Source organism: Rhinolophus hipposideros (assembly GCF_964194185.1).
Source record: "Rhinolophus hipposideros genome assembly, chromosome: 3".
NCBI classification, from domain to species: domain Eukaryota; kingdom Metazoa; phylum Chordata; class Mammalia; order Chiroptera; family Rhinolophidae; genus Rhinolophus; species Rhinolophus hipposideros.
In genome coordinates, this window is record NC_138049.1 from 13,330,928 (window position 1) to 13,352,308 (window position 21,381).

The 21,381-nt window shown below is 38.8% G+C and overlaps 1 protein-coding gene across 21 annotated transcripts in view; it reads left to right on the forward strand.

Annotated features, from left to right (window-relative positions):
• Positions 1-21,381, forward strand: part of SYNE1 (spectrin repeat containing nuclear envelope protein 1) — a gene marked incomplete at its 5' end in the record, with an annotated part of 420,585 nt that overhangs the window by 386,340 nt on the left and 12,864 nt on the right. For 17 of the 21 annotated variants that reach the window (XM_081044694.1, XM_081044699.1, XM_081044700.1 and 14 more), the window contains 11 exons: positions 3,381-3,568; positions 4,439-4,589; positions 7,319-7,501; positions 7,784-7,921; positions 9,402-9,593; positions 10,630-10,963; positions 12,612-12,680; positions 14,411-14,553; positions 16,328-16,454; positions 16,991-17,202; positions 19,982-20,182. In XM_081044694.1, coding sequence (XP_080900820.1) covers positions 3,381-3,568; positions 4,439-4,589; positions 7,319-7,501; positions 7,784-7,921; positions 9,402-9,593; positions 10,630-10,963; positions 12,612-12,680; positions 14,411-14,553; positions 16,328-16,454; positions 16,991-17,202; positions 19,982-20,182 — 1,938 coding nt within the window. The remainder of the gene's footprint in view (positions 1-3,380; positions 3,569-4,438; positions 4,590-7,318; positions 7,502-7,783; positions 7,922-9,401; positions 9,594-10,629; positions 10,964-12,611; positions 12,681-14,410; positions 14,554-16,327; positions 16,455-16,990; positions 17,203-19,981; positions 20,183-21,381) is intronic. The other 4 variants (XM_081044702.1, XM_081044688.1, XM_081044691.1 and 1 more) reach the window with 1 other exon arrangement.

The window sequence follows — 21,381 nt, forward strand, 5'->3', positions numbered from 1 at the left end:
TGAGGAAAAGACATTGCAGAAGACACAAATAAATGGAAAGAAATCTCATGTTCATGGATTGGAAGAATGAATATTGTTAAAACGTGCATGTAACCAAAGCCATCCAGAAGTTTAGTGCAACCCCTATCAAGATTCCAATAGCACTTTTTACAGAAATAGAACAAATAATACTAAAATTTGTTAAGGAACCACAAAAGACCCCAAATAGTCACAGCAATCCTGAGAAAGCAAAATAAAGTCTGATTTTAAACTATGTTGCAAAGCTATAGTCATCAAAACACTATGATGCTGACATAAAGCCAGACAGTACACCAATGGAAAAGAATCAAAAGCCCAGAAATAAATCCATGTATATAATTCAACTAATATTTGACAAAGGAGCCAAGAATACTCAATGGGGAAAGGAGAATTTCTTCAAAAATGATATTAGGAAAACTGGATATTCAAATGGAAAAGGATGAAACTGGACCCCTATTTTACACCACGCACAAAAATGTACTTGAAATGGATTAAAGACTTAAATGTAAGACGTGAAACCATAAAACTCCTAGAAGAAAATACAGGGAAAAGCTCTTTGACATTGGTCTCATCAATGATTTTTTTAGATACAAAACCAAAAGCACAACCACAAAAATAAGTAAATAAATTAAAAAGTGGGACTAAAACTTTAAAAAGGTACTAAAAGCTTCTGTACAACAAAAATAATGCTCAACCAAATGAAAAGGCGACATAGAGCATGGAAGAAAATATTTGCAAACCACATATAGAGGTTAATATAGAAAATAAATAAGGAAGTCATACAACTCAATAATATAATAATCATCATCATCCAATTAAAAATGGGCAAAGGACCTGAACAGACATTTTTCCAAAGAAGATATTCAAATTGTCAACAGGTATGTGAAAACATACTCAATAATACTAATTATGGAAATGCAAATCAAAACTACAATGAGATATCACTTGTGAGAATGTCTCCTATTAAAAGGAAAAGATATAAGTACTGGCAAGGATGTGAAGAAAAGGGAACCCTTGTGCACTGTTGGTAGGGATATAGATTGATACATCCACTATGGAAGACATTCTGGAGGTTCCTCAAAAATATTAAACAAAGAACTATTATATTATCCAGCAAGTCCACTTCTGAGTATATATCCTAAGGAAAGGAAATCACAATCTTCAAGAGGTATCTCCACCCCCATGTTTATTTCAGCCTTATTTACAGTAGGAAACAGTCTAAGTATCGATTAATGGATAAATGAAAGAAAATGCGATAGATAGATAGATAGATAGATAGATAGATAGATAGATAGATAGATAGATGATAGATAGACAGACAATGGAATATTTTTCAGCCATAAAAAAGAAGGAAATACTGCCACTTCTGACAATATGGATAAACCTTAAGGTCATTATGCTAAGAGAAATGTCAGAGAAAATGAAATACTATATGGTCTCGCTTAGATGTGCAATCTAAAAAATGAAAAACAAAAACAAAAAACCTCATAGAACAAAGAATAGATTAGAGGTTGCCAGAGGTGGGGGTGGGGGTGGGGGTAGACTGGGCGGTTGATGAAAGTGCTCAAAGGGCACTAACTTCCAGTTACAAGATGAATAAGTTCTAGAGATGTAATATACAGCATGGTGACTATAGTTAACAATACTGTGTCATATATTTGAAAGTTGCGAAGGGAGTACATCTTAAAAGTTCTCAACAGACACACACACACACAAATTGTAATTGTGAGGTGATGCATGTTTACTAAACTGTGGTTATCATTTCACAATATATGCATGTATCAAATTATCATATTGTACACCTTAAACTAACAGTGTTATATGTCAATTATATGTCAGTAAAGCTGGGAAAAAACTTTTGAGTGCTTGGGGAAAATTAAATTAAAATACTATAACCTTTTTAAAAATTTTTTAAATTTTTTAAATTTTTTTATTTTTTCTTTAAAGTGTATTGGGGTGACAATTGTTAGTAAAGTTACATAGATTTCAGGTGTACAATTCTGTAATACATTATTTATACCTCACATTGTGTGTTCACCACCTACTATAACCTTTTTAAATGCATGGATTATGTTCATATACCAAACACTTCTTCCAAACGTATATCCTTATACAAGATTCACTTTAAGACTTAAAATTTACTTGGTTATTTCATTCACAGAAGTGTTTGTCTTTATCTTTTAGCAAATATTGAGTTCAGTTTCTGTAATATTTTATTTTATATTTTTTTAGACCAGAAATTTTCATAACTTTCATATACCTGAAAGAGGTTATGCAAGAGATTTAAAAGGACTGTTTCGTGAAATAAAAATATTTTGAAAGAATTTATCTTTTTGTGTCTAGTTTATGAAATCTCCAAAAATTAATCAAAAGCACTGTTATTATACTCAACAATAAGCTAACATTTGTATAGATGGCACTGGAACATAATATGAAGGGGGAAAATAGGAGGAAGAATATATGCGTACTTACAAGAATATAAATCCCAGCTCTCTGACTAGGTTGAGGAATTATTAGAACAAGAGGAAAGCTAGGCAAATTGAAGAAGTTTATCAAAATAAAGGAAAATATGTTAAGGACCTTGGTAAATAGGGAAAGCAAAAAAAAAAAAGATATTGGTAGGCTTTACTTCTAATAATCAGATACTTGGAGTAAGTTGAGTTAAAATGCAATAGAAAAAAATAATGTACATTTTGCACTTATATCCTCTGCAGTTAATAGAACTCTGGAGAAATTCAATGCCTTGTTTATCATCATCATCTTTCTGTTTCTGTCCTACATTTAAAATTGCTCACTGAGGAAGCTGCTGACAATTATGCCATCATACATAACAGAGAACCTAAGTCCCTTAAACCACCCTCTTTTAACAATGGTGGAATGACTATTTAAAATAGTTTTCAGATCTCTGGAGATCAAATCCCAGTTCTTCAGTGCCAGCTTTCAAGAGGAGCACGTGTCTTCCTTTTATTGATTGACTGATCGATTGATTGATGGATGGATGAAAGGATGGATGGATGGATGGATGGATAGATTGGAATGGAAATGATACACTGTGAAGTAGAGTCTGGGGCAAAATTTATTTTCCCATCACTAATTTTATTCTTAATATAGTTAATTCATCTATTTCACTTGTTCAGTTTATATTTTGGCACTGCTGACATCGCTGAAATATTTCTAGATTCATTTACTCATGCTTTCAAGTTTGCCGTATTTCATAAATGAAGTTGATGAACCTCATGCATGGAAGGAAATGAAATATTTGTGGAGGGTTTTGCCTAATCATTTGTCGGTCAACAAAGACTGGTACAGTTTCTCCCTTCTGTATACAAGTATTTGAATAAAGCGTGTCTCATTCCCCGCAGGAGCTTCAGAGAGACATAGAGAAACACAGCACTGGCGTGGCCTCCGTTCTCAACCTGTGTGAGGTCCTACTGCATGATTGTGACGCATGTGCCACAGACGCGGAGTGTGATTCCATCCAGCAGGCTACACGAAACTTAGACCGGCGATGGAGGAATATCTGTGCTATGTCCATGGAAAGAAGGCTCAAGTAAGCTAGGATGTTCAAACAGTTGGGAAAGAAGAAGGACCAAAAAGAAAAAAAAAATACCCAAAGTATCCATGATTCACAATTTCCTTTTGTTTGCAATGTCAAAAAATAGCCTTAGTTTCCCAAACTTGTCATCTACAATTAGTTGGGAAAATAAGTAGGTATAAAGATAATACATCAATATAACAAGGCAAGCTAAGCCTGACCTAACAGTTTCAATATAATTTAGAAAAATATGCCTTTGCTGAACAAGGGTAATGCTATAGAATTGATGGTTGAAAAGTAATATACTTCTATTAAAAATGAAATACTAAATCAAAGGGCTCATCGGTAATCCCTTTGAAATTCAAGGCTGTCAAAAATAGTGATGTATTAGAAAATTATCATAATGATTTAAGGCACGTAATCTTTGTGCTTCTCCGGGGAGCTCTTGAAAAGTTAATATTTGTCTCACTGTCATTTGTTGATTTTGATGAGGGTGAGTTTGACGTTGGAATAAAATGGATTTTCAAACCTTGTTTTATTTCAGCAAAACCTTGACATGAGTGTGCACTGCAAACATGGTGTTGCACTTCTAAGCTTTCCACCTATGCAGAACAGTTCACATTAGTGCTTATAATGCTCAATTTTACTAATTCCAAATCCAGAGCTCCAGGATATGAAAAAAAAAAAAAAAACACAGCTGTTTCATTTTAGCTCAAACAGTTGTCTCTTTTTCACGCTTGCCAAACTTGGCTCAAGGCACCAGTATTGTTTGGCACAACAGTTGCTTGGTTGGGCACTTGTATTCCTGTTGCAGGCATCACACAGGGTTCTGGAGCATAAAAGGTCTCAAACGATCAGATTCTGTTCTTTCATTTTCTGTCTCAGAATTGAAGAGACGTGGCGATTGTGGCAGAAGTTTCTGGATGACTACTCCCGATTTGAAGATTGGCTCAAGATTTCAGAAAGGACAGCTGCCTTCCCCAGCTCTTCCGGGGTGCTCTATACAGTTGCCAAGGAAGAACTAAAGAAATTTGAGGTGATTTATAATTCCAAATATTTAATCCTTATTTTGCTATGAGAATAGCCAGCTAGCAGTTGGTGAACCAAGATATAAACTAACTGTTCACCCACACGTGTTTTTGTTCAAGTAGCTGGGTGATGGCTTTGTGGTCATCTTTATTATTACCTCATAAGTAGGCAAAGAAGTAAAGAAGAGAGATTTTTATCAAGAATTACAGATACAGTACAAAATGATGAAGAGAAATTCTATTAGAAAAAAAGACCCATGATTTCCCAGAAAACATCCTGGCATTCTTTTTATTTCACATTTCTTCACCATCAGCCATCTAAGATTAAAATATGATGATTTTCCATACTATCAAAATCTGTCTTCCAAATATATTTTCTTGATTGATTTTTACCTACTTGGATCATAGATAGATATATTTTTTAAATCATCGATAAAACAGAACTGGTTCCAGAATTGAATAAAACATTTTAATCATAAGCCATTTCTAATTATAAATGAAGAGCCATGCCGTTCTTGAGTGATGAAGTCTTTTCAATTTCATAGAGATAATAATAGCAGCAGTATAATCATACTCCTAAGAACAGGAATCAATCAATAACTGATTCCAGTTCCTTGCCTGTTTATGCCATCTGGAGTCTGCCCTATCACTGTGGTAGGATAAAACTCGACTTCTCAGCTGCCTCTCATTTTCACAGAGGACCTGGCATAGCCTAAAGTTGCCTATTTTTTAATTTGAAGTTAGTTTTCCCATCATTTCCCACTAATAGGCAGACGTGTGTACTCAGACATGTTGACAGCAAACAATTCTGATGCATGTGCCTTACAAAAATCATTCTTGGTTACTAATTTTGCCCCAAGCTCCCTGAGATGTTTAACGATCAGACTAAAAATCCAACCAAATCCAGCTGCATTCATTTTTTACCTTGCAACATCAGTTAACCAGACACTTATTGAATCCTGTAAATATGAAGTTTGGTTTTTGTTCTTGTGGGGTTTGAAATCTGCGAGTCATAAATGGGCCATTATATGAATCTATAAAAATGTTTAAAAACTATCTGAAATAAATAAGAGTTATTCAGGACATCTGAATACGGATTTATATGTAACTATACCACTAAATTCCAGGAAAAAAAGAAATGTTTCCTATCTAAAAGTCTTTTCCTTAAGAAACTTCTAGTTTTAAAGCCATAATACACTCTGCAGCAGAGAGCAGGTCACCCCAGTATGAACCAATGCCAGCGAAATGTTCATGCATTGTATCTTAGTATCCTCAGCTTCTGAAAGGTTAAAACCTTCTATAATGGACTTATGCTACACAGCATGATGTAAGATCCTTTTTAATGTTATTTTAGATGGAGATTTTATGGCAAAGTTTAGCCCTGTATTAAGCTCCTATAGTGAGTGATTTTATCATATGTCTTGTAGTGAATTTTCTTACAAGACAGAAATAAATCACAAAAACAAAATTTGATTTAAGGGAAGCCCTTGCCTGTTCCACTGCTTGAATATTGGGACAGAACATTGTGCCACCACCTGTGGTGTCTGCCATCACTTCAGTGGGAAAACTTAGTCAGTTACTTCCAGTAACAGCACAAGCCCAACTTTCCCTACCACTTCCTTTTGGGGGGAAATAATTCAAAGTTTTATAGAACAGAAGATTGAATTTACTAGGATGGAGGCTCGTAAAGCAACTCTCAGAAGGAAGAACGTTTCCGGCAGAGCTGCGGCAGCATCTGAACAGTGTGGTCAGCCAAAGGAAGCGGAACTTTGGGATTTGGACGAGCACAGTCCAACTAATGATACAATTTTCCATCTAAGGACAAAATGAAAATCAGTCATAAGTCAGACACACGATTATGGAAAAAAAGGTGCTTCATTTTATTTTGGCCAAACGATTCTTGTACTAGGTCTATCCGACATTGCAGAGAGGAAGAGGAAAGTATTGGGTAACCTCATTGGGTAACCTCAAAAGTAAATAGACACCGCCATGTAAGGTCCTCTATCAATTCTAACATGTTTTATAAAAACTGAGTAACTCATAGGAGCACCACAAAAAAAAAAAAAAAAAAGTAGCACATTCCAAACTTTTTTTTCAGTTAGCTTACTTGTATTTTACTAAATGGCTTTTCTTGGAAGTTCCTAATAGCTTACATGTAAAGGACTTTCTGCAAAAGATACTTTTAATTTTTTTAATGGATACCAGAATTGAAGCAGTTTTTGGATACTTTAGAACATTACATATTTTACAAATAAAGAGACAGTTCTATTATAGATATCTTTTCTCAGTATTGACACCAGAAATTTTGAACATTTCAAACTCACATTTCAGCACATGTAAATATTTTTGTAATCAGTTTGTCTTATGTGAAAAAATATTTTTCTGGCTGTTAGTATCTTAAAAGTTATTTTAAATATATATGTGTGTAAATTCTATGTGTATAAATATATATTTTATTAATATATGTATGTGTTATATATATGTATTTGTATGTACACATATATTTATTAGTATTTACCATCTTCTTCTACATTTTGGTTTGATCCGCTCCCTTTCCTTAAACTGCACTGATCACTTTGTTTTGTTTTAACAAGGGGAAGTCAGGACTCATTAGAAGTTGTCCCTTCCCTGTCTGTGAAAGTGTGGTTCGCATTCTCCCTGACACTCCAGTGTGAAGCCCAGGCCCCCTGTGGAGAGCCCGTCGCCCCCTCATCTATATGCTTCTCTGTGGTCCTAGGCTTTCCAGCGACAGGTGCACGAAAGCCTGACCCAGCTGGAATTGATCAACAAGCAGTACCGCCGCCTGGCCAGAGAGAACCGCACCGACTCTGCCTGTAGCCTAAAGCAGATGGTGCACGAAGGCAACCAGAGATGGGACAACCTGCAAAAGCGCGTCACTTCCATCTTGCGCAGGCTCAAGGTCTTTCTGATGCCTCCTCCAATGCTTAAAGGCCTAGGGGACAGGATGGGGCTATTTGAACACAATGTTAAGAACTAATCTCAGTGATTTTCTAAGATTGGGATGGCAAGAGGGGTATCCAGGGTTAATTTATGTGGTAACGGGTCACAGGGTTGTCATTGCTCATTGAGAAAATGACTTTCCAGAAGAATGTAGGGATGGGCGGGGCCACCTCAGTAGGTGTTTGTGGGATTGTTTTTTTTTTTTTTTTTTTCATTTTTGTTATTTTCTTTTCATGTCTAGCATTTCATTGGCCAGCGTGAGGAGTTTGAGACAGCACGGGACAGCATTCTGGTGTGGCTGACAGAGATGGATTTGCAGCTTACTAACATCGAGCATTTTTCCGAGTGTGATGTTCAAGCTAAAATAAAGCAACTCAAGGTAATAAATTAGTGATGCTTCACATTATCAGTGTGAAGAAAGCCTGAAAACGAAGGGATTTGTAGGTCTTTTTGTCAAGAACATAGTAAAAGAACTCCTCTTTTTTAAAAAACATTAGTTCTTGATTGAAAAAAATTTCAAAAAATATTAAAAATGAAATAAAGAGCACTACCCATAGATAACTACCATTAACATATATATTTTTAATTATTAAATTGATAGCCGGGGTTTTAGGGGTCTTCCTTTTGGGTTGTTGTTTTTGGTTGTTGTTTTGTTTGTTTTTTTCTGATTTTTTTCTAGCTCCTTCGAATAGTTTCTTTGACCTCCATGTTCCAGAGAAATATGACTTTCTCATATTGGGATTTCATTCTATATTCTTAGATGCCTAAAATTGATTACATTTATTTTGTATGTTTCAATATACAATGCAACCACAGTGGTGGTCATTTAAACAGGAGGGAGATAAAGTACATTAGATAGAAGGATTCTCGAAATAGAAGCATGTTTAACAACTTGAATAATTTGCAAGGCAGCTTATGAAATTTTCTTCTCAAGATGGGTAGATTGCCTTAAAAAGAAAAACCATGACTTAAAAAAACCTTAGGTATTTATTATCAAACAAGAAAATTACCCTCAACCTTAGGTTTTCAGGATGAAAAAATCATAATATACTTAAACTGATATTCTGCCCAAGCCCTCTCTCCATACCATCCCCTGAACTCTGACTTTCCCAAGACATTTCATAGGCCGAGCAATATTTAAAAGCTTCGGCAGGAAATTTCTACTAAGTGGTAGTTGAATCTTTTCCTTTTAGACTCTGGCAGGGTTATAAACTTATTACCTCCCTCTCTTCTCCCCTTGCAGTCTTTTCATTATTGGACAATTTCAATTATTCCAGAGTTTCTTCTTGTACTGAATTAAAATTTATCCCCTGAGACTTGTCTCCAATAGCTTAACTCTTTTAAACTATATAAAACTAATTCCTCCAGAATTCCTTATTTTTCAAATTATATTCAACTTTCCTGCTTATGTTCCAAAACAATAAAATAATTATCTAAGAAGAATTTATGTCCTTATCATTTGCTTGGTATGATCAAGAAATCTAAAAATATTCAACATATTCTTTAAAGTGTTAAATTTATTTCAGCAGCACTGTAATGATTACAGTTTCATCAGGAGTAACTAGTACAATCAACTTTATGAGGATTTGAATGTCTTTTCCTGTGATTTTTCTACTCACAATGTCCATGGTAGTAAATTTTATTAGCCAAAGTCTCCTTTCTGGTCATGGAATTCTAACACTTCCATTTCCGACTCCTGATTGAAAATTTTCGTGTTTTATTTTATAAAGCAATAAACTCTTGGCCTGTTATTGTAAACGGTAAATTCAATATCCCCGGTGTCATTTTCCTAAATAGGTATCTTATAATTATTCCATGTCAATGTGAGCACTAAAAAGACGAGACTTGTGCTTCCCTAGGCCTTCCAGCAGGAAATTTCCTTGAACCACAATAAGATCGAGCAGATAATCGCCCAAGGAGAGCAGCTCATAGAAAAGAGTGAGCCTTTGGATGCAGCCATCATTGAGGAAGAGCTGGATGAGCTCCGGCGCTACTGCCAGGAGGTCTTCGGGCGTGTGGAACGATACCACAAGAAACTGATCCGCCTGCCAGTATGTGACCTTCAGTCTTCCTTGCCATTGAATCTAAAGAGGATTAATCATGTGGGGTTAGTTAGCCTTGTATGGTGGATAAGAGCCCAGACTCTGGCGCCAGAATGCCTGGGTTCCAGTCCCAGCTCTGAAACGTGTTGGCTACGTAACTTCGGGCAAGTTACTTCACATCTCTTGCTTTGGTTTCCTCAACTGTAAAGCTGATTTGATAGCAGAAACTATTGTAGAAACAATTGCTTGGGGCATGAAACGAGCTCATTTGGAGTTTAATAGGTATCTTATTAAGTATCTGGACAATTTGGAGATATAGATAGATAGATTAGATAGATAGATAGATAGATAGATAGATAGATAGATAGATAGATAGATAGATAGATAGATAGATAGATAGAGATATATGGAGAGAGAGAGAAATCAGAAGAGTACTTGGCACATTATAGGAGTAAAGAAGCTTCTAGAAGAAACAAGGAGATGAAAGTGAGCAATTAAAAATAGTTGCTCCATTGATGAGGTTGTTTAGTTGAACTTTTTTTTCTCTTCCATTTCCCTAGTTGCTACCATAATCACATCTCATTGTGGGGATATTACTATTAAAATATTTGGAATCTTCTGTGATAAAACATATTTTGTTTCTGGGTTATAAGTTTTAAAAGTTCAGCTAAGTAAGGTTTTATTAGTGATTTCCATATGTTTCCGATACATGCCATTGTGTACCTGTTGTGTTGTAGGCGTGGGACGAAGTTGCCTTATATTATCTTATCCAATCTTATACCAGTTCTTTGAAGTAGGTTTTAATATTATTTCCATTTTACCAATGATAAAACTGAGGCTTTTGTAGGTTTACTTATGAGACATTTTTAAAAGTGATCAGAAAATTTTTATTCATTTGATGATAGGAAGTTGAAAACTATCCCCACTGAGGTAGGAATGTGAGACAGATAAGGTTCAATGCCAAAATTTGGTGAGAGGCAGAACCAGAAGTGGTAATGCGATGGTCTGCTTGCTGCAGTAACAATTGCCTTGACCGCATTTCTAGCTCCCAGATGATGAGCATGACCTCTCTGACCGGGAGCTGGAGCTGGAGGACTGTGCACCTCTCTCGGACCTCCACTGGCATGACACCTCTGCGGACAGTGTGCTCTCCCCTCAGCCTTCCTCCAACCCCTCCCTTTCACTCGCCCAGCCCCTCCGGAGCGAGCGGTCAGGACGAGATACTCCTGCCAGTGTGGATTCCATCCCGCTGGAGTGGGACCATGACTATGACCTCAGCCGTGACCTGGAGTCTGCTGTGTCCAGAACTCTGCCCTCTGAGGATGAAGAAGGTCAGGAAGACAAAGATTTCTACCTCAGGGGAGCTGTTGGCTTATCAGGTAGGAAAGAGTTCTTCCTATATGCCAGCTTGAAAGAAAATAAAAGGGAATGGATATTGTGCTAGAAACAAGTAAGCTCAGCAGAATATTTTTTCTTTCTTCTTCCATTAGGGGAAATTGTACAGAAGGGACGAATTGGATATTCATGTCATTATCAAATACCAAATTTGGCATGGCCACTGATTTATCCCTTATATACTTAAGTTCTCACTATGTGATAAAGGCTTGGCTAAGTACTGGGGACTCACAGTTCCTTTTCTTCTCAAAGAGCCTACACTCTAGTGTGGAACACCGACAGTGAGTAAGAAATGTTTGGCACTATATTGGGCACATGGTGATCCAAAAGCACCACCGAGGGACGACTGACCCGGACCTTTGAGGAAAGGCTTTGGGGCAGGGACCCTTGAGTCAAGACTGGAAGAATGAGTAAGAGTCAATCACATTCAGAGGAGGAAAGGAGAGAGCTCCCATCCCAGCTTTATGATTAGCCACAGTGCTTTGGTCACCTGACGTTTGTCCAGAATGACAAGGCTATAGATTGGGAAACATGGAATGGGTTGGGAAGAGACTGGAGAAAGGCAAATCAGGACCTGGTCTTAAAGCAGCCTGTTTACATAGAAAAGAGTTTGGCTCTTTTCCTGAAGGTAATGGGGAACCACAGCAGGGCTCTAAGAAGGGAGGTGATGTGATCAGAGGGATATTATCAAAGGACCTGTCTGGATACAATGTAGAGGGGAGCACGCTGGGAGGAAAAGAGTCTAGATGGAAACATTCATGATCCAGGATAGAGGAAGGATGGTGGCCCGAACTAAAGAAGCAGCATAGGAAACACAGAGAATAGAAGCGATGTGAGAAATCTTCAGTGTCCTCCGTAAGTGATGATTGATGGACCTGGGATTGAGGCAGTTTTCTGGCTTGGGCCTCTTGGGGACAGATGTGACTCATTACTATTTTGTCTTTACAGTGCAATCTAACAGTCAGGCAGTTGGCACCCAAAGCAGCACTGTTGAGCAGTGATATGTGACTGCGAAATGAGATTTGCTGTGTCAGACTTACTTACATGATCATACATGAATTTCAAAGAGTTACACAAGAAAGAATGTAAAATATCAATAATATTTAAGTGGATTACATGTTATAATTTGGATATATTCGTTTGGTAAAATAAAGTATGAAAATTATTTTCATTTGTTTGTTATTTTTCAATGTGGCTCTCAGAACCTTTAAAATTACGTATGTGGCTCCCATTACTTCTGTCGGCCTGCTCCAGTGCTGCTCTAGAGTCTGACTGTCTAGCTCCCCACTTTGTCACTTGCTAGCTGTTGAAACTTCGATAAGTAACTTAATTCCTCTGGACCTCAGCTTTTTTGTCAATGAAATGGGAATAATACCACCCTGCTCCCTGTAGGGTTGCTCTGAGGGTAAATGAGCATTTAAAACAGTTCTTGGCTCATAAAACCCTTTCAGCCAGTGTGAGCCCTTATTAGGATCCACTTGAGGAAAGCTGTGGTGAGCACGTGCTCTGTGTGCTCTGAGCCATCTGTCTATAATGACTAACTTCCTTTTTTTTACCTAGGAAAGTTGTTTTCCTGCCACAAGGGAATCAATGTCAACTTATCCGTCAACTTAGACTGTGCTCTTTTTGCAGATGTAATGATCCCTGAAAGTCCTGAGGCCTATGTAAAACTCACAGAAAGTGCCATCAGAAATACCTCTGGTAGGCACCAAAAGCCGGAGCGAACCTCTCTCCTCACCTGTAACAAGCTCTTCTCTTAGCACATCTCCTGTGCCTCTCACAGCTCTGTGGCACAAGCATGTTAAGGCAGAACCTTCCTCTCACTGCTGTACTAGGGGGAAAACATAAACAAACAAAAACCACGTTTGGTTGATCAACACCAAGAATAAGATTTCAATGATCACGTGCCATGGAATAACTTCTCAGTGTGTTAAATGGTAATCATCTCACTAAGAAATAGACTTATCATGCCCATCAACAGCAGAAAATAGGAGCTGGAAACCCTGGTAATCAGTGTTGGTGCCCTAGCGCCCTACTTGACTGTGGCAGCTCTGACGTCATGACTTTGATGGGTCACTGACGGCTCCCTGGCTGGAGAGTCAGGTCTCGGAGTCAAGTCTTGTTCAAATCCACGAGCCTGCATGTATGACCTAGGGCCTGCCACTCACCCTCCTGATCTCAGGGGTCACGTGTTAGACAAGGAATGAGACCAGATGTTCAGCTCTAAAAATACTTACACATTTATTTGATAAGTCTTACGCTATAAAATAATTTAAAATGAAAAATGTATTCCACTGTATCTTAAGACTTAGATTTTCCTTTAGACACAGAACAATTCCTAAAACAAGCATTGAAGAAAGAAAAATGAAAACCGTTTTGCTTAATGTTGCACTAGACAAATTGTATGTAGTTCAGTGCCAGTAACTTAGACATGGGTGGAGAGATCAGGGTTTGAACACAGTGGAATGATATTGAATTGCAGGATTATTAGTTAACACTTAAGTTTTGAAGGAAAACAAACGAACAGGAAGCAATGTAGCATCAGTGAAATAATGACTGCCTGAGTAAATCCCAGTGAGAGAACTCTTCCAGGTGAATTTAGAAGACCTGTCTTCAAAAAAAAAATAAAATTCATAAAGCTTACTAATATTTGTTCTGCTTTCACCCTGTGCTAGCTTCATTCTGATGATAAATGTACTTAGCAGTTCAAAGACTACAACACACACACACACACACACACACACACACACACACATTTTGCTAAACGTTGTTACATCTCTGAAAGAAGAATGAGCCCGCAGTTGTAAGCTATAAGTAACAGCGTGCACAGACGTAAATGCTAACATCTTAGCTTTCTCCTGATTGCGTTTCAGATTTAAAACAAAAGTGAGTCATTGTTAATTTGGTGTTTCCATACATATGTATCCTGAACTAGTCTTTTCTTGTTTAACTTGAAGTCATGCCTTATGTGAAAGCCGCAGCCACCTGGCACCTCAGTGGCACTATCTTCTAAGATGCAAAAAGAAAACATCAGAGGGCATGTCTTTGTCTACTTCATAAGTGACTGCGGAGAAAGCCTGAGACCTAACTGCCTCCCAGTTGTTGGGGAGCAGAAGGCAGCACCTTGGGTTTTTAGGAAGGCCTTCCACAGTTTACAACACACAGATTTTCAGGGGATCAGCTGCAAGAGGGAGCCGACGTACAGGCTGTTGGTACCTACTGCAATATCCAGTCAGCTAGGACTCTTAGGCAAATACCTTCATTGGTCTGGTCGTTTAAACTTCTAACCTACAGGCATGTTAATACTAAACTTGCTTTATAATTACTCACGCACATGCCATTTCTATACAGCTTTACTGGCATAATTTCTTAAACTTCCATGCATGTCAAACTTGCAAAACTTGTAAAAATTCTTATGGTTGACAATGCAGGGGACCCCAGCGCCTTAGAGTCACAGATCCGACAACTGGACAAAGCCCTAGATGACAGCCGCTTTCAGATGCAGCAAACTGAAAATATCATTCGCAGCAAAACTCCCACAGGGCCGGAGCTAGACTCCAGCTACAGAGGCTACGTGAGTATGCTGACCTCCAGAATCCGGGCAAGTACCTGGAAATCAGTGTGTGACCAGGAACAGCGTGTCTGGGGCTCTCCAAACACCATGCTTGAGCTCAAGAGCATGAATGTGCAAAACAAAGTTCCGTCAGCACGTTACCTTTTGAGTCAAAGTGCACTGTGCTCGGGCCCAGTAACCTACTGTAATAACCAGCCTGTTCCTTTAAAGAGAGAACTTAGTGAGATCAGCTTAATTGAAAGCAACAAAATGCTTTAGCTCCTGCAAATGATTAGTCATTTTCCCCAAATTCAGCTAAGAATTTTGAGACCACAGTTGTCCTCGGGGCAGCAGATTTTAGCTACTAGATTACTAACATGGAATCTTTTTCGTTCTTTTCCTGGGGTTTATTGATTCACTGAATGGCCTTGGGAATATTTTTATCATGCTTCTTCTGGAAAAAATAATTCCAGCAAGAGGGATGTATGGAAAAGATGGCGAGAGATTGTGTATATTACCACTTCTTTTTTTAAAGCTCTTCATGAAGTATGTAATGACTTTAGTTACTCTACTCAAGTTACCGACCACATAATTTTCCCCAGAGAACTACCTATTTTCCTACACATATTTAAGCAAGAGAATTTGAAAATAAATCTCTTCCATGCCTTGTATCTTCTTTTCACATACAAAAGACTGCCTAGTAAAAGGAAAGAACAATTAGTTACCTTACGTCTAATGACAACTCACACCTACTGTTTTCTGAAACCAGAGAAGAGAAACGTACTGGTTACATATGCCAATGTCCATAACCCCATGATTCTAGAAGCGAGATCAAGTGTGAGTTTATTTCCTGTCCAACTTGTCCTATTCTACTGACTTCTATTATAGCAAAACGTCTTTTTCTCAAAATATTGTAGCGTTTCCTGATGATCATGCTGACATCACTGAGATTATACTCAACCTCAATAAAAAGTAATCAGTCACTTAATAGCATTGTGATTTGTTCAAAGCTTTGCCAGATAACTTTATGGTCAGTATAGCAGGGGTGCTGACATGATTTGTTCTTTTAATAGTGTGTGTGATATAAAACATGGAGTTGGAAGCTTTTCTTTCGATGTGAGAATGTATTCCCTTAATGCCTATTCAACAACACTTAAGTTTTCTCATGAAACAGCTGGCTTTACTATTTATTCCTTTATGCTTTTAAGTACTTTAATTATTTAATGCAAAAAAATGTTCCATTGAGATTTGTGGTTTATGGTTGTTCCCACATTTCAGTTTAAGAAAGAGGGAGCAACTTGCCAAAAAATTGTATGTGGTAATGCCAGCTGAGGGCTCTGAGTTTTAAATCCAAGATGGGTTTAGTCTGTCTTGACTCGTAAATGTAAAAGAAATTTTGAGGACTTCTCATGCAAAACCACATACACAAAGTATATCCTCAAGGCATTGCTTTATGTATACTTGAAGGTGTCACACAGTATTTGAGAAGCATGTTTTTGAACTTGACCTTTTTTCTCTCTTTTATTTTTTTAAAATTTTGTATAATGCTAAATGTATTATGTTTATTTTTCACATTTTATTTTATTTTATTGGCATTCAGTATTATTTTATATTAATTTCAGATGTCCAGCCTAGTGGTTAGAAATTTATATAAAAAACTTGACCTTGTTTTGGCAGAGTAGCACAAAGAAGTAAAACACAGCCACTGTCCTTTTTGAGGAACCACAAAGACATTTTCTCCAGAAGCACTTGCATGCGTGAGAATATGAGAATTTTGTTTTCTGTGTCTAAACAGATGAAACTGCTGGCTGAATGCAGTGGCAGTATAGATTCCGTGAAGAGGCTGGAACACAAGCTGAGGGAGGAAGAAGAGAATTTTCCTGGCTTTGTTAACCTGAATAGCACTGAAACCCAGACAGCTGGTAAGTGAGTGCTGCTCAATTTGAGACACAGTAAAAGGGAAGATTCTGAAATATGTCGTTGCCCCCAAGTTTCACTTGTGTCGCTTCCCTCATTGTACACTGTAGTGTCCTGAAAACTTCTCTCTATGACGTCCTGTGACAGAAGAGAGAAGTGAAAAGCATCACGTGTTTTTTTCCCCATGTAGCATGTATTTTAATGCACTGTCTCCAGCATACACTATATGTATGCTCTCGGAGTTCTAGAAGAAACCAAGAGTTGAGTGTTTTCTTCATGTACACTGCTGCCTCGTCTTCATAAAGCTCTTTATAGTGGTAAACCCTATGTGGCTTTTTTTTTTTCATTCTCTTTATCCTTCAGAACGCAGATAGGAAAAACACAGCCATGACGTTATTTACAGCTGACAACAATATAAATGCCCAGTGAAATTACTTTTCTCTCCGTTGCTATTTAACCACTGATGCATGTTTCAAGCATTTCCTAAACAGCGTGTGGAGAGAAAATGTGTTGCTATGCTGTATCTGCCATGTCTTGCCAGGTGTGATTGACCGATGGGAGCTCATACAGGCTCAGGCCCTGAGCAAGGAGCTGAGAATGAAACAGAACCTCCAGAAGTGGCAGCAGTTCAACTCCGACCTGAACAACATCTGTACCTGGCTGGGGGAGATGGAGGAGGAGCTGGAGCAGCTCCAGCGCCTGGAGCTCAGCACCGATATCCAGCCCATCGAGCTCCAAATAAAAAAGCTCAAGGTAGCTGTCCTCGCCCTTTCCCAAAGCAGCCCGACAGAAAGCTGCCACGAGGAAGGCCTGGTCTGATAAGGCCACCAGCTCTGGCAGTTCTGCTGTGACACATCAGCGGAGAACTTTGCAACAGAATGGGACACGAGTGCTCTCCTTTCCCTCAGCCATCCCCAATCAGAGTGTTTATAGAGAAGGTTTAGAAGGGCAGAAAGATGGACCACGTTGGAGAACTAGCCCCCATGTAAATAATCGTGTGATTTAATGAACTGGGACTTCAGAAGTGACCAATTAAAATTTCATGAACCATCCAGGTACCCCTGGGACCTCTTTTCCGGGAAATGGAGATATTACCAGGTTCCTACAAGTCTGTATCCCGAGCTGGAGAGGAATCCTCTCCAGGACAATCTGTGCGAGTTTGTGCAGACCTAATTGAAATGCTTTGACATTGTAGACTCAGCAGAACTTCTGAGATAGTCTGTAGTAATGGCAGAAGCAATGTTCAGTGTAGTGAATAACACAAAACAAAACTGTGGAAGAATTGTGCTAAAACACCTGACGTTTACCTGTACGGCGTTAGTACACAAGATAACTTCCTTGAACGCTCTCTCTCGGTATCTTAGAAATCCTCCTTAGCCCAGCTATTGAAATGCATTACTATGCCGAGACTTTTGTGAGCCTGCTATGGATTGAGAGCTCCATGTTGTTTTATTCGCTCCTCTGGTTCTGTCTTTTTGTGTGGGGAACATCAAGATGTACTCTTCCTCAGAACGGAGCTCCCCAGGCTCTCCAGGTTCAAGGATTAAGCACATTGTTTCTGTGTTTCTCTGGTTTCAGCGTATGCTATTTATGTGGGGGTAATGTTTCTGCAGCTTGGTTTGGTGGTGGTTGTGCTTTAAATTTTCAAATAGAGAAATAAGCTTTCTCCACAGACACTCAAACGTCTTCTTTAGAGGAGCCTTTGCACCAGCCCCATCAGTTTCAGCATGAAGCATCAGATGGGAGAGGCAATTCACATAATCTGGATTATAAAATGCATTTTTCTCTAGAGTACTTAAATTACTTTAGTTCCTCTCTGGGAAAGTGTAAGGCAGTGTTGCATTAAAACCACCTTTCTTTCTTTCTTTCTTTCTTTCTTTCTTTCTTTCTTTCTTTCTTTCTTTCTTTCTTTCTTTCTTTCTTTCTTTCTTTCTTTCTTTCTTTCTTTCTTTCTTTCTTTCTTTCCTTCCTTCCTTCCTTCCTTCCTTCCTTCCTTCCTTCCTTCCTTCCTTCCTTTTTTCCTTCCTTCCTTCCTTCCTTCCTTCCTTCCTTCCTTCCTTCCTTCCTTCCTTTTTTCCTTCCTTCCTTCCTTCCTTCCTTCCTTCCTTCCTTCCTTCCTTCCTTTTTTTTTGGAGGAAGGGGAACAGCATGAAGCAGATGCTGGCCAGAGCCTGAGACCTAAGCAAGTGGTTAGGGTGGAGAAGTAAGACCTTGACACTCAGGCTGTGTAATGAGAAAAAGCCACCATCCTCTGCCCCCCTTCCTGATAACCCTGTCTGTTTTTTGAGGATAAATCAGTGGAATAACCTAGTATCCTTCCATAATATCTTTTGATCTTATTCTGTCTCTGTGGTTGGATCTACATTACAGCATGTTAAGAATCTACTGAAAAGTGAAAAATTAAGACAAGTTGGAAACCTCACAGAAATAGTGAGAAATTATAAGGAAATATGTAGCCTGGGTAGCTGTGATTGGCAGGATCACTCACCCTAACTTAATTTGGGGATGTTTAGACAGTACCCAGCTATTCAGTTATTGATACGGAATCATGTGCTCGAGTTCTTAGAATTCAGTTTTAGATTTGGGGGAAATGTACAAAGTAAAAAATCAGTTGCCTGTTTTCGTTTATTTGTTGTTGTTGTTTGTTTTTTTGTGTGTTCTTTTTTCTTTTTGTTGTTGTTGTTTGGTGTGTGTGTGTAGTCAAACTGAATTGGTTAGCTGATAAAACCCCCAATCCATACACTTTACCATCACAAGAAGGTGGCCTGGGACGCAGGTAGTGTTCTCACCCTGCGGCCACTACCTGCACCTATGGAGTCAGAACAGTGGGAGGCAGCGCCCAGGATCTGCTTTCTTATCAAGCTTCTCATTTCATTCTTCTGCAGAAAACTTCAGGTATCATTGGTCTAGTGAAGCGGAATTCTTACACTAGAACAAATAGCACACTTCCAGCTACTCAGAATTACTGGAGCCAGGTTTTGTTTTGTTTGGTTAAACTCCCAATGCTCTGGGTTGAGTTGATCATACTCCTTAGTTTGTTGCATAGGGTTATGGTTACTTCCTGAAAAATTCCTCTTAATTTCATTTATTTATTATTTACCCCCCTACACACACACTGGTTTTTAATCCTTATTCCTCAAACCCATGGCAACCATCTGAAATGTGTAATGAGTATTTTTTATTCATATGTATTCACGAAAAAAGGTAGATTTGTGTGTGTGCACATGTATTTTAAATTTTGTAAATGCTATTATGTTGCACATGTCATTCTGTGGCTGACTCTTTGGCTCTATGCCATATTTTGTTAAGACCTATTCATGTTGTCAAGGGTATATCTCATCCATTTCATTTGACTCCAGTGTGGTTCTCAGTGAAGTGAACCACTGTATCTTATCGAACTATCCTGTTAAGGCCAGTTTTAGTTAATGGATCTTTTTATTTGGGTGAAGCATTTCCAGATGTCTTACACAATTTTTTTTTAATGTTTTCATTGTTATTTTCCTTGTGTGGTTGTTCTCCTTTCTCTTTTCAGGACCTCCAGAAAGCTGTGGACCATCGCAAAGCCATCATCCTCTCCATCAATCTGTGCAGCTCTGAGTTCACCCAGGCTGGCAGTGAGGAGAGCCAGCACCTGCAGGACCGCTTGTCCCAGATGAACGCGCGCTGGGACCGGGTGTGCTCACTGCTGGAGGACTGGCGGGGCCAGCTCCAGGATGCCTTGATGCAGTGTCAGGTCTGTGGGCTTTGGGCAGGCCGTGCTCCAGAGTCAAGCATTTCCAGGGTAGCTGGGTCTGTGACTTGATCTATCAAGGTCACTAGATAAATGCGGTTACTCCCCAAAGTCAAAGAGTGAGATATGTTTGTGCCCAAAGTTTTCATTTCACTGGAGAACTTGTACATGTGAACAATAGCTTGAATCAGCTAGACCCCATCTACGTACCTACCAAGAGACTATTCCCACAAATTTATCTCAGTCCTCCCATTCCTTCCTTGACTCATTCATTTATGTCACTCATTTGTTCAACAGACATTTACTGAGCACAGAAGACACTTCTTGAACCTGAAAGTGAGCGTCACAAATATTTACTCATTCATTCACAGCACATTTGCCAAGCGTGCACTGTGTGGCGGACACTGCACTAAGCAGTCAGGACACAGCGCAGCCTCTACTCTTGGAGAAGACAGACAATATGAATGCAATTCAATGGTCAGCCAAGGTCCTTGCAAAGGATGAGGAAAGGAACTGAGAAAAGTCACTTTGGGAGGCTGGTCAGGGAGCTTCTAGAGGTCTTTGAGCTGGCACTAGAAGGCTGTTTCCATGAAGGAGAGAGAGCAAATGGAAAGTCCCAGCTGCTGGAAAGGAGTTAGTGTCTTTAAGTGCAAAAAAAGAGGCCAGTGTGATCAGAACATAGTGACAGAGGCAGGGAGTGATAAAAAAGTGTGGGAAGGTGGTCAGGAACCAGATCGTGCAGGGCTTGTAAGTCCTGGCCAAGTGTTTGGATTGTATTCTAAGGATGAAGGGAAGCCCTGCAGGATGTGAAGCCTGCATTCCAGGTTTGTATGTGCCCAAGAGTAATAGCTCATTGAAATCAGGTACCCAAGCTGTTGTTTCACCCCCACCTCCACTCCTGGTACAGTGCCTTCCACACAGGAGATCTTTAGGAACTATACGTGGAATAAGTGAATAAACAAATATATGAGTGAAGGAGACAGGCAATTGGATTTAGGCCTTAAAAGATGGGAAGATTTGAGGACAAGGTGAAGTGGGGAGCAGAGTTTCTTCCTTCCAAACTATATAATAGCCCTAAAATTAAGTATTTTGAATCAACTTTCCTTGTGTCTAAATTTTCCCTCAAGTAATATAAACTCGATGCTTTTGGTAAGAATGTGATAAATAACAGCAGTGCTCGTGCCTTCCTCAGAAAGGAGTTG